The 18382-nt window shown below is 38.4% G+C and overlaps 1 protein-coding gene across 2 annotated transcripts in view; it reads left to right on the top strand.

The window, feature by feature from the left end:
- Window positions 1–18382, top strand: part of LAMA2 (laminin subunit alpha 2) — a 380736-nt gene that overhangs the window by 195664 nt on the left and 166690 nt on the right. For both annotated transcript variants that reach the window (XM_064447317.1, XM_064447318.1), the window contains exons 13-14: window positions 14082–14183; window positions 14758–14969. In XM_064447317.1, coding sequence (XP_064303387.1) covers window positions 14082–14183; window positions 14758–14969 — 314 coding nt within the window. The remainder of the gene's footprint in view (window positions 1–14081; window positions 14184–14757; window positions 14970–18382) is intronic.

Here is an 18382-nt window from a genome sequence, read left to right as displayed (position 1 = left end):
AATTATTATCATATTGGACATAATTTTAGATAACTAGACGTCCTGTATTTATTCTGCTCTAAGCTTGTAAGGGTTGTATTACTTTTTAGGTGCCTCTGATATTTTCAGAAGATTAAAATAAGGTGTATATAGGACGATACTATCACATAGTTTTCATGCTCAATTTGCTGTGCAGTATATTCTGTAGCCAAAGGTAAAGGAATTTCTGACATTTTGTAGGGGGAATTTGTGAAGAGAATAGGAGGCTTTCTTTGAAATATGTGCTTCTCACTTAAATCTACATAGCACTTTCTGTAAAAAAAAATTGCAAAATATCCACATGATTAAGTGTATGAAGTCGACAGGCCTGAGAACATTTAATCTCAGTAGAACTTTTCCCTACCTCTGTGAATTCAAATTCATGTTATATTAATCACACTCTCTATGTTAACATACCTCATGGAACTACAATGTTTTTTGATGATGAATCCTTCAAATGGGACTTGGTAGATTACTTTCATAGAGCTTATGCCAGTGTAAGATGGATGTTGATTCTTTCAGCACATTTAACCCTTGGGTGGTATACTTGCCCTTTTTCTGGACAGTTATTAATTCATCCAAAGCACATTTTCTCCATCATTCTGCCTTTAAAGCAGGTGTAACACATTAGTTTAAGGGTACTTTTTTTTTCTCCAGTGAAAGATACAGTATATGAACTAAAATTGGTAGAAAATTTACTGCTTCAGGTCTGTAATTGGAAGGCACTGCACCTGTGGGAACAAATGGTAAGAAGTGGCAACCTGTATTGTCTTGCTGTAGAATAATATAATTTTTCTAATCAGGATAATTTATGGAAAACAGGTATTTGTTACGTTTTTCCTGTAAGGAAATAAAAAAAAAATGTTTAAAATAGCACACATGAATGCAGAAACCGCAACGTTCCTAGAGCTAGATTATCCTCACTATGACTAAAGGATTTTTTTTTTGTCAGCTACCATTAGGGCAAAGTGAAGTTGAAAGAATAAATTCTCTTATGGAGGTCTTATAAAGCTATGCCATTTCTCCTTTCTAACACTTGGGCATCAATTCACTTGTCTTCTGTCTTTCTTTTTGCTCTCCAATCTCATTAGCTTGATTGCTCACCCTCCCTCCAGCCTACTAAGAAGAAAAATAGTTTTCCTCATAGAAGATCATGTCTAAGAAACATAATGACTTTGAACTTTAAGAAAAAAAAAATACCTGCAAAGATTTTCAGAAAGGACCTTTTCTTAAAGATTATTTTGAAACAACTTGTTTTTTCTTACCTTTTTAAACAACAGCACAGTTTTTTAGTTTTCAAAGATGAGTGCATATCAAGTTTTTTTTCACTGTATGTGAAAACACATTTGTGTGTGTGTGTCTGTGCACGTGCAGTGTTCGTATATATGAGTGAATTACCTCAAGTAAGAATCTTTGTATTACCATGACGGTGATAACAAGTGCAGAATTGCTTTCTTGGGTACAATAAAGAATGGAATGACAGGTTTTATCCACATTGAATTTTTTAAAATTCTGTCTTAAAGCATATTTATTAATTAAGTGCTGCCTATACTGTTCTGAAAAATCTTTTTTTCTGGAATAAAACAGTACTAACAATCAGGTTTTGTGTAACACACATTTTTAGTTACTATTAACTAGCAGGCATTTCAACTAATATCAAACACAAGTTTCTTTCTCTAAAAGAAAATATAGGTATATGTGTTAGCTTGCCATGAATAAGCTTAGTGGGAGAAAGACTGCAAAACTAACAAGCCAGGAAAGTGGCCATGAATTTAATTATGAGAAAGCACTACCTCCAGAGGCAAAGTAATTCAAATCATGCTTTATGCTGACTGAAAACAGAGGAAAAGTCGCAGGAGTTCTGATTCACTGCTTTGTGTTCCCCTTCCCTGAAAAATGAAATCAGAATGCAAGGAGGGTTTTTTGTTGTTGTTGTTTGTTTTTTTATGGTTAGCATCAGTGAATTATAGTACACAGAGACATGTTTATATAGATCTAGATCTTTGTTTAATACGCAAATATTTATTTTCACTGCTTTTATTTTGATATGTGATCCTTAGAGGTCTCCATGATATGCGGTAAAATACTAAATAAGAATGTATTATTGTTGCGTTTATTGTATCAAATGCTAAGCCACCTCTGAAGAGCAGAGATTTGGGCTTTGCATATCCTTGCATTTTTGTTAGAAAAGAAGGAATTTTCTTCAAAATATTGATGTATTTATATGCTATTTTATTCAAAATCTCCCACTTTAAAAGTTAAAAGCACTGACAGATATTAAAAATAGTATAACCCTTCTGTCAGAATAATTTTGCACAACAGATACTGCAGTTAGACAACTTTTTTCATGCTTGAAACATTATGATATGTTGCAATTTCCTAAAGGATCCCAAAGTGTCATACTATGTCATACTTTGCTTTGAATTGCTTGTGCGGCATCATTGTGGTACAATATTGTCCATAGTAATGGCACAAAGCAGTTAAGTAGAAGGAGGTGGGAAAGTTACTTTTGGCTGGCTAGAAGTTGAGGGTTTTTTTCATTTTCTGTGTGGCAAAGTTTAGAAATAACATTCCTGAGCTATTTTGCTTGGTGCACAAACTCTCCATCACCTTTGAAAGATTGTGGAGGACAGGAGAGGTGCCCGAGGACTGGAGGAAAGCAAATGTCACTCCAGTCTTCAAAAGGGCAAGAAGGAGGACCTCGGAAACTATAGACCAGTCAGCCTCACCTCCACCCCTGGAAAGGTGATGGAGCAGTTCATCCTGGAGGTCATCTCCAGGCATGTAGAGGAAAAGGTTATCAGAAGTAGTCAACATGGATTCACCAAAGGAAGACCATGCTTGACCAACCTTATAGCCTTCTATGAGGGTGTGACTGGCTGGGTCGATGAAGGGAGAGCAGTGGATGTTGTTTACCTCGACTTCAGCAAGGCATTTGACACTGTCTCCCATGACATCCTCATGGACAAGTGTGGGTTAGATGAGTTGACAGCGAGGTGGATAGAGAACTGGCTGAATGGCAGAGCTCAGAGGGTTGTGATCAATGGGGCAGAGTCTGGTTGGAGGACTGTAACTGGTGGTGTTCCCCAGGGGTCTGTGCTGGGTCCCGTCCCTTTCAACATATTCATCCATGACCTGGATGAAGCGACAGAGTTTACCCTCAGGAACTTGCTGATGATACCAAGCTGGCAGGAGTGGCTGATATGCCAGAAGGCTGTGCTGCCATTCAGCGAGACCTGGACAGGCTGGAGAGCTGGGTCGAGGGTAACCTTATGAAATTCAACAAAAGCAAGTGCAAGGTCCTGCACCTGTGGAGGAACAACCCCATGCACCAGTACAGGCTGGGGGCTGAGCTACTGGAAAGTGCCTCTGTTGAGAAGGACCTGGGAGCGCTGGTGGACAGCAAGTTGATCATGAGCCAGCAATGTGCCCTTGTGGCCAAGAAGGCCAATGATATCCTGGGGTGCATTAAAAGGAGTGTGGCCAGCAGGTCAAGGGAGGTTATCCTCTCCCTCTACTCCACCCTGGTGAGACCACATTTGGAGTACTGTGTCCAGTTTTGGGCTCCCTAGTTCAAGAAAGACAGGGAACTACTGGAGAGAGTCCAGCGGAGAGCTATGAAGATGATCAGGGGGCTGGAGCATCTCTCTTATGAGAAAAGGCTGAGAGACCTGGGTCTGTTCAGCCTGGAGAAGAGAAGACTGAGGGGGGATCTTGTCAATACTTATAAATATCTGAATTGTGAGTGTCAAGAGGATGGGCCAGACTCTCTTCAGTGGTGCCCAATGACAGGACAAGGGGCAATGGGGACAAGTTGGAACACAGGAAATTCCACCTAAACATGAGAAAAAACTTCTTCCCTGTGCGGGTGCCAGAGCAGTGGCACAGGCTGCCCAGGGAGGCTGTGGAGTCTCCTTCCCTGGAGACATTCAAAACCCACCTGGATGTGTTCCTGTGCCCCCTGCTCTGGGTGTGCCTGCTCAAGCCGGGGGGTTGGACGTGATGATCTCCAGAGGTCCCTTCCAACCCCTACCATTCTGTGATTCTGTGCTTTACAAACACAGAGGCAAAAGAAAGATCAAGAACACTGACAGTCTAACTTGGTGAACTGTGCTAACGAAGAAATAGAATTTACCTATTTCTTGTTGCTGCTTACACTGTTTAAGTTTTTCAGTAGCAAGTCAACACTCTAGAAAGCATTCATGGGTTTTGATTTTAAGATCATCACACAGTAGGATGCCCTCAATAATATTAGATGCAAATATTGATTATCCCTAAATGCAATAGCAAGGCTGAAGGAAATATCTTTACTAAGAACAGCTTTTAATATGGACTTGAACATTTGCTCTTGTTTTATAGTCCTACATTTTTGTGTTTAATAATCCTTCCATGCTAGGATTTTGTTGCCATAGAAATATGAGCTTTTTTAGTTTTGCAAAATTATGCAAATTCTTTTCCTTGTTAAAATATTCATGAAGGAGTACAGCCAAAGGTGGGAGGGTAGGGGTTGGTTCTTGTGTCTTAATGGAATTGAACATTGGCGTAAATGTTCTACTTAGTATTTCATTCTAATATTACAGGAAGGCATTTATTGATATGTCTACTGTAATTATGGTCTGTCCCTTTGGAACCAAAGACCATGGAACTGGGAGATGAACATTTAATCAATAAAATTAAGAACTACTTTCAGTTACGAGGTTGTTCACAGTACAAGACCAACAGTAACAATTGTTATTTAGAAACGTTTGATGAGGATATGTTATATAGAAACATGTCTCAGTGATAATGCTCAGATAGTGAGTTTGCTGTCAGTTTTACTGGTAGTCTGAAACGTATTCACAGTTAAAGAAAAAGTGGTATTTTTATCGAGACCTACCCCCTTCAGCCTCTCTGGCCCTGCTAAATTGGTGCTTAGAAAGATCAGAGCAGCTGTTGCAAAAAACTAGTCAGCGGCTGGTTAGTTTGTATTAGTTGGTTTTTTTCTCCTCTGCAGTTTAACTGTATTCAGGGAAGAACATCTGCAATCTTGATGACATATGAGGTTAATCTTTTTTAAATATCCCTCTGTGACGAGTGCCTGACATATTATGCTACAGTATCACAGCTTCTGTTATATTTTTGCCAGATTGGGAGACTTCCAAAGAGTGAGATTTACTTGCCACCACAGTAATAGGCACGGACAGTAACTGTACATGAATTACAGTTACCACATCACTACTGGAACAATATATACCCTCCTTTATATTTTTGAGTCCTTGGTCTAGTTCAGCAGCTTCAGGAACAGTGGTTGGGAAGGCACAGTTACAGAAGGACTTTGATCATATGGAAAGCAAAGGAGGAAGAACAAAGTGAGTAACCATACTAAGGTTATGTGCTATGGTTACTTTGGTTAAGTAACTATAACAAAGTAGGCATATATTCTAAATTTTGGAAAGGCTTATCATTAGCAAAGTGGATTTTAGACTTCAGGAATGGTTGGCCAGGCAATTCTGTTTCTCTTCTCCAGTGAGACAAAATGACAGCTGGGAATGATTGTAGAGATTCTGAGAATTTGTAGAGTAAATGTCTACATTCATAAGCACATTTCAGGAAACAGCATATAATCTTATTGTGCAAATTTTTTAATCAGTCACTGATTCCATTATTTTTTTCAGTGCTATGTTCAGAAAGAGCAACTACTCGACATAAGTAGGAGTGGCAGCACAGGGCTCATAGGAGAGCTGATGTCCTTCAGTTCCCATCTTCCTTAGGAACTGTGATTTACTTCAATTTTCCTTTTAGAGTTCCATGATATCATTGAATGTTTCAATATAATGTAGTAAATGCAATGAATTGTTGCATTTTATTTAGACATCTAAATTTTCTTTGCTTGCAAATAATGCAGTCTAGTTCATCCAAGGAGGAAGAGAACGAGGGTTATGAAATGGCAGCGTTAATATAGTATCTCAGTAACAGTGAGACTGGGCTGAATTTATAGGTACAATTTAGAAAATCCAGAAATAAGAAGCTTATTATTTAATTCTTTGATATTTTCCATTTAAATGTTTCTTATTGTGGCAGATACATTGAACTGTGTAAGATTTTAATTGGTCTACATTGCATGTGACAAACTGTTTTAAATATGAAGGGCCTGGAAATAAGCATCAGATTGTCATGCTCAGGGTGGCTAGAGTTATCAAGCACTTTGCAAAAATTATGCCTTGCATCTTCTGGAGCAAGAAGGAAAAGGTAGCAGGACCAAAAACCAAAAAGCTTTAGGTTGTCCAATTACACTTGATTTAGTGGTATTCTAGCAAAAACAAGGGATACTTGGAAGGGATGATAAAGGAGACACTTATTGCAATATACTGCCTTCCCCTTTTGCTGTTCTTTCTTCACTCATGATTCCATTGTGTTTGAATCCGAATGCATGATATTCCTCTGATAGGTGCTAGGGTGTTTCTACTGCCTAGTGATCAGATGCCATATACAGAAAGACTTTGCTATAGCTGAGACTAATGTGTGTCCTGGAAGGGATCCCAATTGCTCAAATATTGATATAAAATACATGAAAGAGACATAGTCAAGGTACATAGGAAGTACAATTCGGCAGAGTTTTGGTTGCCAATTGTCAGTTATGCCTGCTCTGTGAACATGTGTTATTTGTCTCTTACTCAGAAAACTTTCACTTGGAGGAAAAAAATAAAGCCACAGATTTGACAGTTCTTTTCATTGCTGAGAAACTTTAAAATATTCAGTTTTATTGAAAATGTGTTGTTCCATTTTCCAATGTATGAAGGAAGGTCTTACAAAATGAGTTTTTAGGGATTTTTTTTAAGTTTTCCTCAAAAGTTGTTTGAGGTAGAGCAAATAAATGTTTTCTCACCGGTATGCTTTATATCTTGCTCTTTGATTTCTTGGCATATGGCTTAGACATTGGAGAACATTCAGTGACCAAATGAGTGCCTACATTGAATAAAAGTCCTTTTTATTTGACTCAACCCTGCCTTTACGTAGGATCAGCAGAGGAAATATGAAAAATTAAAAAGGCTGTATCATAATATTCTCGATAAAATTCCAGAAAAGAATGAGTTGGAAATCTTATAGTGTGACCTGGTTATTGGAGTCGTCTGTTTCAAGAAACTAAAAGTGACAGTGAATGGTTTGAAATGCTCAGTTTCCCCTTTGAGAGGTTCAGTGCTGTAGAAAAACACTCACGGAAAGCAACTGAACCAAGCAATATAGTCGTCAGGCTACTTTATAGAAGGTTATTGCCTCCTTGTTCCTTTAACTTCTCTAGAGCAGTATTCCGAGTAAGTGAATTTAAGTAGAATGTAGCATCAATTTATACAATTTATATAGAAGAATTTTGAGTGTACTTAACTGGGGAAACTCTAGGATTCTGAACTACCTGGGATAGAGTTGGGGGAACTCTAGGTGGTAGAGAGTTTGGGGAAAGAGCCTATTCTTTCAGGGGAAAAATTTAACTTCCCTATGAAGAAAACTCTGGCAATTTTTTAAAGCTAAACAGAACTATACTGTCATTCAAATGGAACATGATTATTCTGCTCCCTGCTTTATCTGAAATATTACTATACTGCCTCAGAAGAGCTTTTATATCCTATCTAAATTCAAGTCTGTCTAAGAGAGGAGAGTCTATTTAATCTCTAATTGGATCTTGAGTAGAACTAAAACATGCAATCTTTACTGAGAGCTATTACTAAATGAATAAAAGTTTGATGTTTTCTTGGTGATGGTTCTATTGGAATTCTTTTCTAGGCCCTGCCTTCCCTCACTCTATGACCAGCATGAAGACTGGATTAGCAAAGCCCAATTAAGTATCATAAATTTACAGCTGGCACTTTTTTGTAAAGAAGGTAATAATCCAGATGAGAGCTGGATTAACAATAGAATATTTCCTTAAACATAAATAAATTAATTTCAGAAAAACAGCCCTTTGTCCTTTCCCTTCTGCATTGACTGGGCTGGCTAGAAGAACACATATACACTTTAACCATGGTTAAGATGATACATTGTCCGTTCTGTGCCTAGTCAAATCATATCACAGCTGCATAGGTGCCAATCAGTTATGGACTGAATTGGTCACCACTAATAAACTGGGAGCAATCTTATTTTTTTTAAAGGATTTCCTTCACATAGTGCTGATGTTCTGGTGGCAGATATCTTTATATTTGCTGGAATCTGTGTCATAAAATAAACGTGTACCTGGAGAGTTTGTGAAGGTGAAAAAGTCCAATAAACTTCAACATTTTATTGAATCTCTATTTCATGGAAATTCAAGAAGGCTAGCAGGGAATGTTAAACTGTATATAATATTATTTCATTACCTTCAAGGACTGTAGTGGTAGATATTGCCACTAGGAATATGACAGAGCCATTGGAAGACTGAGAGAGCATCTGTGTCATTTCTCATAATCATGACAGCAAGCTAAAGAATGTTCACTGACATATCAGGAAACAAATGGGGGGTTTGTTTGTTTTGGGGATGTCTACTAGAATAAGAGGACGTTATTACCTCTTAGAACCTTGAGTTACTATCAGCAGCTTGCTGTGAGACTCCTCTTTGGCTTTGTGTTCAGCTGTATGTGTATTAGCTTTCTCCACTGAAATGTTCTGCCCATTCCTGTTTGTAAGCCTTTTCTGTTTCTTTTTTTTTTTCTTTTTTTCTTTTTCTGGTAGCATTTGTTCACTTGGTATATTTCTAATCGTATGTCTATGTATACAATAATGTAATAGCAATCAGGGTTCATGTTTCCAAAAGCATGTCACCTTTATATAGCTGTATTGCAGCTCTACTGGTCTAATAAAAAATATTAACTCTCCTTGTAATGCTTGTCTCTCTAATACAATGTGTCAATGACTATATTTCTCCTAGAACCACTAGCAGCAAAAAATTGAAAGATTGTCCAGCTTCTTGATATTTGTTGATGCCTTTTGTTTTGCTCACTTCCAAAGTCTGGTGTTGTATGAATATTGGTCTAAATCTAGTTTGATGCAGTAATATATTTTTGCTTTTGAGGGTGTCATGTTCTCTTGGATTAGGCCTGAGATCAAAGCCTCTCTGAGCTAAATCCATTCTGATATAGATTTTACTACTAAACGTATGAGCAAGGTGCATGTGTTTTATTTCAGTAATACACTTACTGTGCAATACTTTATTCATTTGTGAAATGTATTTTATGTCTTCCAAGTTATTTTTTAAACATAAATACAAAATGAAGTTATTTGAAACTTATCCATTGTTGGGGAAACCATAGACCAGCCACTTTCTACGTCCTTTTGACTATACAAAAAACTTTTTTTGTCGTCTACATGTGGCCACATAGTGCCATATCAGATGCTCCAGTATATTCCATCTGGCTTCCACTCAAAAGGGTCATGGTCATCTAATTCACAAACAGGCAACTATATTTTGATGTTTTAATCACAAACTGAGTCTCTTCCTAGCTGACAGAAACGCATTTTACTGCTTAATGAGATCAGGGATTGTAAACAGCACCCTGTTTAGTGGAGAGAGCTCCTGATCTTCTGAAGTTGCATTTGGCAGATGTTGTTCAGAAGAAATGAGGCAGCCTCTAGTGTAGTGGAGTAAGTGTTAAAACTTTACAGGCAGAGTTACAAGAGGCATTGGAGAAGGAAAGTGTGAATCACCAAATGCTTCAAGAATAAGATGGATTATAAAAGCTGTATAAGAAAGAGGTACTCTCCAATTACATTAGCAGGAGAGGTCCTGACAGCTTCCTCAGAAAAGCATTGACAGCAGAGTAACTGGAGGAAGAGAAAGGCTTCAAGAATTTGATTTCCATATAAAGAGATGCAATCTTTCCTCATCTAAGGCTTTGCAAATATTTGTAGCAATGCTGTTTGTTTTCAATGCTGTACATATTTGTGGTTTACTATTACTTTTCTTGATTTAAACATGATTTAAGCATGACACACATAACATCAAGGCATGCTTTACACAAGGTAGTACTCAGTGCTTCCTCCTACCCTCCAGCTTTCTTCTTGTTGAGCATGGCCATTTGTTCACAGGAAGGGAGTCACCTCTCCTGCTTTGTAGGGTTTTGGCTGACCCATAATGCTACCGTCAGGATGTCATAACCACTCTTGTCTGCTCTCTGGTTATATCTTTTAAAAACATGTAACATAATAGTAGAAGTACGGTTAACCACGAACAACCAGAAAAATTAACTATCTGACAGAAACTTGGTGGATTAGAATTAAGACAGCTATGATTTCTCTCTCCTATACTTGTATTTCTTGGGGAGTCTGTGACTTTTTTTTAGTGCGTAGAGTCTGCCTCCTGAGCTGGGAAGAAATATTTGATGTATTAATCTAAAAACAGTTGGGAGAGATGAAGGAAATTCTGTGGAACTTCCTTGATGTTTTTAGTCAGCTATTCTTGTCTCAACAATACATGCCTTTGCCACCAGCAAGGCAAGCTTTTATACTCTGTTCTCTTTCGTGTTGATATGGCCTTGGATGACAATCCTTGAGGCAGAACTCTGAATCTTCAGGTGGTACACAAAACAAGGTCAAAATGAAGGGATCTCACAGGTGCCCAATTTCTATATTGCCCTTGTATTAAAAATTCAGTGAAAAATATTTGTTGCACTGGATGAAAAGTAATTGCTCATGCAGCACATGGATTGACCTCTGAATTCATTTGCCTGTGAGTGAACTTGTACTTTAAATATACAATTCCTTCCTACAGAGGAAGAAAATTACCTTTGCAAACAATAGCAGAAGGAAGTAATACGTTCTGGTTTATATATGTTTGGGGTTTTTTTCTAATCTACATTGGTATTACACAGCACGCAAGGTAAATTTTATATTCTGAAGTACCAGGTTCTGTCTGGCTCTCCAGTAAGTGCCGTTTTGGGACTTTGACTTCCGTGTGTTATCCTGTTTGTGATATGCAAATCTTGCCAGTTGCAGCCGTGAAACTTAGGCTGCTGTGGCTAGTGGAGACCTCAAGAGACTTCTTAGTCATATTCCAACGCTTAGGCATCATACCTAAAGTATCTCTGACATGTTTGAGCTGCTGTTAAACATTTAATGGAGGAATTCAATAGCATTTTCAAGTAGCTTCATACTGTTTTGACCATCCTTACAGTCAGAAAGCTTTCTGTATACTCAAGCTGAATCTGCTTCATGCCTGCCCTGCAGTTGCCACAGGAAAACAAAAATAGTCATTTCACTTTTCGTCTTTTATGTTTTGGTAAATTATTTTCCTATTCCCTCTTAGTGTTCTCTTTTCTGGACTACCCAAACCCACTCCTTTCCTCCACTGTTTCCTGTTAGCTATATTTTAGAAGTCCTTAATCCATTCTGCTTGCTTTCTCTAAACTATTATCTGTTTATCTACTTCTTTCTAACAGATTTTTGGTCAAAGTGCATTGTTGACTGCTTTTCTAACTGCAGTTGTTTTAAATCAGAACCTTTCCTTTCAGGTTTTTTTTTTTTTTTTGTATGACCTATCAATTCCCCATGTTGGATTTTGATTTACTAAGACAAAGGTTAGGTGGTTGGGAAGAAGTAAAACCTGTCTTGGTACATTTTTTTTAATAGGTTGACTAAACCACACAGTAGGTTGACTGAACCACACAATCTTTGTTTTCCCATTATTTTCACTTTCTTGAATCATTGTAGTTAGTCTGAACTTGAAAGAGAAATGATAAAATTCTGCAGAAGTTACTCTTTTAAAATATTGGTCTAAAGCTGAAAGGTACTTCTGGGTACTTCTTGCATAATTTTGAATATCTAAATGTTCTACATTCTTCTTACAGTTATGAACCAGTGTTTAGCCTTGACCACAGGCAAAACAAAAATGCTCTAAAAGGTGTGTCTAAGGAAAAAAAGTCTATTCATGTTGTTACAGTCAAGGCTGAATGTAGTTATATCTGTCCTAACAGGTTCAGATGCTATGTAGACAAACATCCAAAGCCGATGTTTGCCAATGATACTAAACTAGGAGGAGCTGTGGACTCTCTCGAGGGTAGAAAGGCCTTACAGAGAGATCTGGATAGACTAGAGAGCTGGGCAATCTCCAGCTATATAAAGTTTAACAAGAACAAGTGCTGGATTCTGCACCCAGGACAGGGTAATCCTGCTTGTACATACAAACCGGGGGATGAGAGGCCAGAGAGCAGCCTAGCGGAAAGAGATCTGGGGGATTGGGTTGATGGCAAATTGACTATGAGTCAACTGTGTGCCTTAGCAGCCAAGAGGGCCAGCCTGGGGTGCATTTAGAAAAGCATAGCTAGCAGGTTGAGGGAAGGGATTGTGCCACTCTGCACTGTACTGGTGCAGCCCCACCTTCAGTACTGTGTGCAGTTTTGGGCACCTCAGTATAAGGAGGACATCAGGCTATTAGAATGTCTCCAAAGGAGGGCGATCAAGATAGCAAAAGTTCTTGAGGGCAAGACCTATGAGGTGTGGCCGAAGTCACTAGGTTTGTTCAGCTTGGAGAAGAGAATCTGAGGGATGCCCTCATTGCAGTCTACAAATTCCCCACGGCGGGCAGCGGAGGGGGAGGTGCTGATCTCCTCTCTCTGGTGACCAGCAATAGGACACGAGGAAATGGTGTGAAGCTGTGTCAGGGGAAGTTCAGACTGGACATTAGGAAAAGGTTCTTCCCTGAGAGAGTGTTTGGTCACTGGAACAGGCTGCCCGGGGAAGTGGTCATGCCACCAAGCCTGCCAGAGTTCAAGGAGCATCTGGATGATGCTTTTAGTCATATGGTTTAGTTTTAGGTAGTCCTGCGAGGAGCAGGGAGTTGAACTCGATGTTCCTTATAGGACCCTTCCAACTTGAGATATTCTGTGATTCTATGATACTATGATTCTATAATCCAAGCTTTGGCTTGGCTTCTAAATTGGAGTGAATTTTCTGGCTTTGAACTAGCAATTAGCTGTAGAGCCTCAGATGCAGTTTATGGATTTTTATACCTGTGTGGATAATTTTAAATCAGTTGATTTCCATGCCTTAAATCCTGGGACATTCTTCTCCCCTTAAATTACGTGAATCATAAAATAATGAGGTTGATGATTTTCACTACTTTCTGTTACTGTGTGCAAAACCAACTAGTATGATGAACAAGAGATAGCACATTATGTCCTTGAGTATAACCAGATTGTTCTCTTCGTAGAAGACTCATGAGTTTGCTCTGTGGTCAGCAGTGTGCACTGAAAGGGCAGAAGGATACCTGTGATTTTAATAGTTTCTGAGAGGAGGCTCATCTTGCACTGAAGTATGAGTATGAGGCAGATGCATTTTAAAAAAAACCTCTGGTTTACTTATGCTGCATCCAAACAATTAACAAAAAGCACTGGTTTTCTACTGAACTCTGTCATTCAAGTCTGCAGCTTTTGATTTGCATGCTAAAACAGATCTCCTTTTTCCATTTTTTTTGTGGAAAAGCTAGTGTCAGTGCCATGGTTTGAAGGGCTAAAAGAGCATAAAAAAAATATTGGCATGACACAAGAGCCTGGTTATTGACCTCTCACACTGAAGGCTGGAGTCAAACTGAGAGAAAGGGCTGGAGCATTCTTTTAAAGTAATTTTTTTTGACTCCATGAGGGAAAATTCTTACTTTATTTTAGGTTACAGTTCATTCTAAGAAAAACATCACTGGGCTTTTTTTCCTTTTTTGATAGTTTACCCCATCAACAAAACTGAAGTTATTGAATCTTCTAAAGGTTGCTAAGGCTGCTGATGTAGAGGCCCAGTGTAAATGAGGACGATATCACTGAAAACCTAATTTCAGTATCAAGTAGAAATTTGCATAGATTTCAGATCTATTTCTGATTACTTTGTTAGTCCATGTGGTTAAGGAATTTGCAGCCTTCAACAGGCATAGAAGAAAGACGGTTGAGCAAGAATGGAATGGTCCATAGAGCTGTAACCTCCAGATATCTGCATATGGTTTTGCAACACTACAAGTCTCTTTCTGGGAAATACTGATGCTGGACAAAACTGCCCCCAAATGGTTAAGGCCTGCTTTCTTTCATTTAATTGCATTTTTTCTGTTTGTTTGTTTGTTTTTTTTTTTTTCTCCCTAGGTAGCAGCTGCTGGAGGACATCTAAAATTTACAGTCTCCTATGATTACACAGAGGAAGAAGAGACAGTTCAATTGATGGTTCAATCTGATGTCATCATAGAGGTGAAGTGATTGTATTTTCAACCACCAAAAAAAAAAAAAATTGCCTACTTCTTCAGATGTTCAGCGTGAACCCTAGTGGTTGAGGACACAAAACAGCAGGGTGCACATACTTTCAGTTAATTTATAGTATGAGAAAATGGACACACTTTAGATACCTAAAATCTTCAGTACCTCAAGGAGCCTCTGGCAATATTGCAGTAGCTTACAAAATTATATTCTTCCTGTTCATCAGGAAGAATGAAGAAATAAAATAATTGGTTGTTTGAGGTAACATTTTCACGTTCTTTCAGCAGACCTGTTCTTGTGCAGCTCAGCGCTGTATGAACTTGCTTTTGCCTATGCAAAGCCATGACACTAGGTTTTAGCTGAATAACCTAAACTTTCTTCTGCACTGACTTTCAACTTTATCAGGCAAGCCCATTTCAGGGTTATGAAAGGTGAATGTTATTCCTGATATTTATTATTCTTGTAAAATATATTATTCAATAAGTCCTATGCCCCAACTGGCTACAGATAGAACTTTTTTCCTGACTTTTTTCATATTTAAATGTCTCTCTCTCATGGCTCTATCTAGGGAGGTGACTTGAGAATCAGCACTCCAAAACGGGGCATTCACCTGCAGCCTTCTGAAGAGCACACTGAAGAAATTGTGCTGAAACCAGAATCTTTCTCTGTGCATGGCACTGATGTTCCAGTCAGCAGGAGGGAGTTCATGACTATCCTTGCAAATGTAAAGAGGATCCTCATAAGAGCCACATACAGCTATGGGATGAATGCCATCTACAGGTGAATGTGGGAAACGTGTCCGTTTGCTACAGGCAGCTTCTCAAAATACTTGTTTTCTTTATTCAGAAAGCTAAGCTGATATACTTTAAAACACACTAAATTATTATCACGAAATCCGTAGCATTCATATACACTTTCAAACAGTTGTTAGTATTTTTTTCATTTTGGGTAGGCAGGAGGAGGGGGAGCAACAGAAAGAAGCAGCCTTGTAAGAAAATGAAATCGTATGGACTGTTAAGGCATGAATGACAGTTCTATAAATATGTTTATTTTGTGAACAGTGTAATTCCCATATATATGGTAAATCATGGAGTGCAATAATGACATGTTGAAGTAAGAGTTGATATATTGTTTATATTTTGTTTTCCCCATTTAATGAGCATATAGGGCCACATTAACAGTGGACAAGAGAATAATATTCTAAGTCTCTAAACTGGAAAAGTGGCTTGAGGGGAGTTTTCTATGTTTTTAGTCAGTACCACACACAGAACTGGCTAATCCCAAAGCCTTTCCCTTGATTTATGTCAGGTTGCTGCCTGGACTGCTTAAAACCACTGATTCTATGTGAACTTTTCTGAGTCCTCTGATAAAATGAAAGCCATGTTATATGAGATGACACAGTTGTTCTATCTTAGTGGCTGCAGTGTGGCTGAACCTGTAAAGCTCATCTTGCATTTAAAAGTTTCATAAGTGCATGAACAAATACTCCAGGTAGGCTAGAAAAAAGCCACTATCTCCTGATACTTTATGATTGCACTCTGTCTATACATTAATAGTTTGGTGGCATAAATAATATTTTTAAATGTGCAATGGAATTGATTGCATAGTAGTTGTCTACTCCCAAGGCATGAAACCTGAAATGATCTTTAACCTACACATCACTTGATACAGCAGCATAAGCCAATTTGGACTGGAGGGAGCTGATAGCACATTAGTGATTACTTGCTGAGAGCATAGATACAGTTTTTTGCTACTGTGAAATTTCTTAAGCAATCCAACCATCATTTCAATACTTGGTAATTAAAATACATCCTAAATTGAAAGGCAGGTTGTGTCAACAGCATGCAGTTTTCTGTTTTGAGCTTTGGCAGTGTAAGTTTTTTCCCTGCAAAAAGAATTAATTTTTCTTCAATCTCTTTCTCTTTGTGTGGTTAATTAGTATGTATCACCTCTCTGTAAGTAAGTTTATGAATCATAACTATTTTGAGATTGAGCCAAACTGTGTCCTAATTTGTTAATTCGGTCATCAATCTTCTATCTCCCTGCATCCAGTTTGAAAACCTTTCACGGCCCATCGCCTTCCCACCCTGGTGTTAGAGGAAAGTCAAACCACCAGGCCAGAGCTCTCTCTTATGCACTATGAGCAGACGATGAGAAACTGTTAATCCACAATTTACAGCTGAGACTAGCGGGAGCTCAGTAAAAGCAGTTCCTCCACTCCGTTCTCATTCAAATAAAATAAAAAAGAAAACATTAGTCAGAATTTCCCAAACTAAAGGAGTGCAGGAGATTTTTTCAGTTGAACAATAGGGGCTTTATACTATGCTGTTTTAAAGGAGATATGTGTGATTGACTTTGTTTGGGCTGAAGGTCTAACTAAGTATCATGGGAAATACGTTTGTGTACTGACATTTGCACTAGAATGAGAAGGGGACCTTTCTTACAAAAAACACTTTGGCTAGGCAGTAAAAATCTGTGAAGAAAGTGCATTGCTGGACACTACTGGCTCCATCTTGCCTCTACGGGTGGGACAGATCAGATCCCCTCTGGGCAACAACACAGATCTCAGGTCAGCGCACACATGTAGAACTGGCACAGTCTGTAGTTCCTGCCTTGTGAGTAGGAAGTGGCAGACCTGGCAGTGGCACATTTGGAAGACTATGCATTGCTGTCTGCATCCCAGATTACTGCTTTAACCATTTGGCCATGTGTGGTGCCTCACTGTTTTGTAGTCTTGTTCGTACACAGCCTTTGGAACATTTTAGTGATGTGTTATAGATAACTTCCTGAAAACATGTCTTGGAAATATTCTTCAAGAAGAGCTCCAGGAAAAACATGTAAATTATGCTTTGCATGTAAGTAGCCACCATCTTCTAGAGGTAGTGACATTACAGTGAGGAAGGCTGGTCTCTTAAAGACAAGGATTTAAAAGGGGTTTAGGGCAAGGGACTGAAGTAATTTTGAAGAGTACCTTTTTTGCTAGAAATGGTTTTATATTACTGGTACACCTCTGACTGTCCCTATGATGTCTCTTACCAGAGAAGAATGCACTGGTTACTGTGTTACTATGATTACTGTCAGCATGCCCCCAAGTCTCTGAAAGTAGTTTGCTCCAAAGTAAACACATTTTATATAGTGCTGTCAGGGTGCTCATTGCAGTTTAGTGTGACAGAAGAGAGGGTGTGAAATTCCAATCACACTTAAATGAATTGGATTTTTCATCTTTGATTTAGCTGGAGAAATTGTAGTTTCACCCATCAGGGTGGGATTTATGGGTGGAGTTGAATCTTCTCAGAACAGTCACATGATATAGCAACGACAGCATCTACTGTGATCTTGCCCAGCTTATGATCTGTTGTTGTAGGCATATTGCTGATTTTCAGGATATGCCTTATTTCTGACTTTTTATATTCTCTTTGACTTTCACTCATGCTAAAACATACTAGGTGCAAAGCTCTGCTCATAACTCTTAAGACTGTGCAAAACACTTTTCTCCATATTCTGCCCCTTTAGTACTGCAGAGAAAATGTCCGGACCCAATGAAAAGGATATTCTTTGTGACATCTTGAGCTCATTAAGAACTATTGCTGATGGGCTCCAAAGGAAGACATTTTTGCCAAAGAAATAGTGTAGAGCTAAGCCTTAGTAGATAAGTAGATATAAACTAAGAGGTTTTTATTGTCTTTTAAACACGTATGTGTGGTGGACAGATGGATATTCCTCTGAGAGAGTAAAGAGGGTCTGGCAAAGAGACAAATATTACGGGGTTATTACATCCTTCATGAATGACAATTTCTGCCTCAAAGCATCAGCAGAATTATGCAACATACTGATTAGAGATTGCTATATTAAGCAACCTGTTCATTTAAATACTGAAAGTTTGCAAAATCCATAATGATGCCACATGTGTAAGGATTTCTAGGGGTGCTATTATAATCTGTGCTTGAGAAGAGGCCAGAATTGAGCATTGGAAGATTAAGCAACTTCTTGCAGTTGTGTAGAAAGAGGCTTCAAAATTCAATGGAGTTGTCTCCAGTTAACAAGAGCTTTAACTTAAAGATTACATTTTTCACCCTTGTTTAGTTTAACCTACTAGAAACATTAGTAAATCAGTAGCACTTTCAAGTAGTTTCTGACCAATATTAATGCAGTAATGGTGAGTTTGTCCCGAGCATGTTTTTGAGAACATTTTT

This window comes from Phalacrocorax carbo, chromosome 3, assembly GCF_963921805.1.
Source record: "Phalacrocorax carbo chromosome 3, bPhaCar2.1, whole genome shotgun sequence".
Taxonomy (NCBI): domain Eukaryota; kingdom Metazoa; phylum Chordata; class Aves; order Suliformes; family Phalacrocoracidae; genus Phalacrocorax; species Phalacrocorax carbo.
Note: the sequence above shows the minus strand (reverse complement) of the source record. Positions and strands in the feature narration are given on the sequence as shown.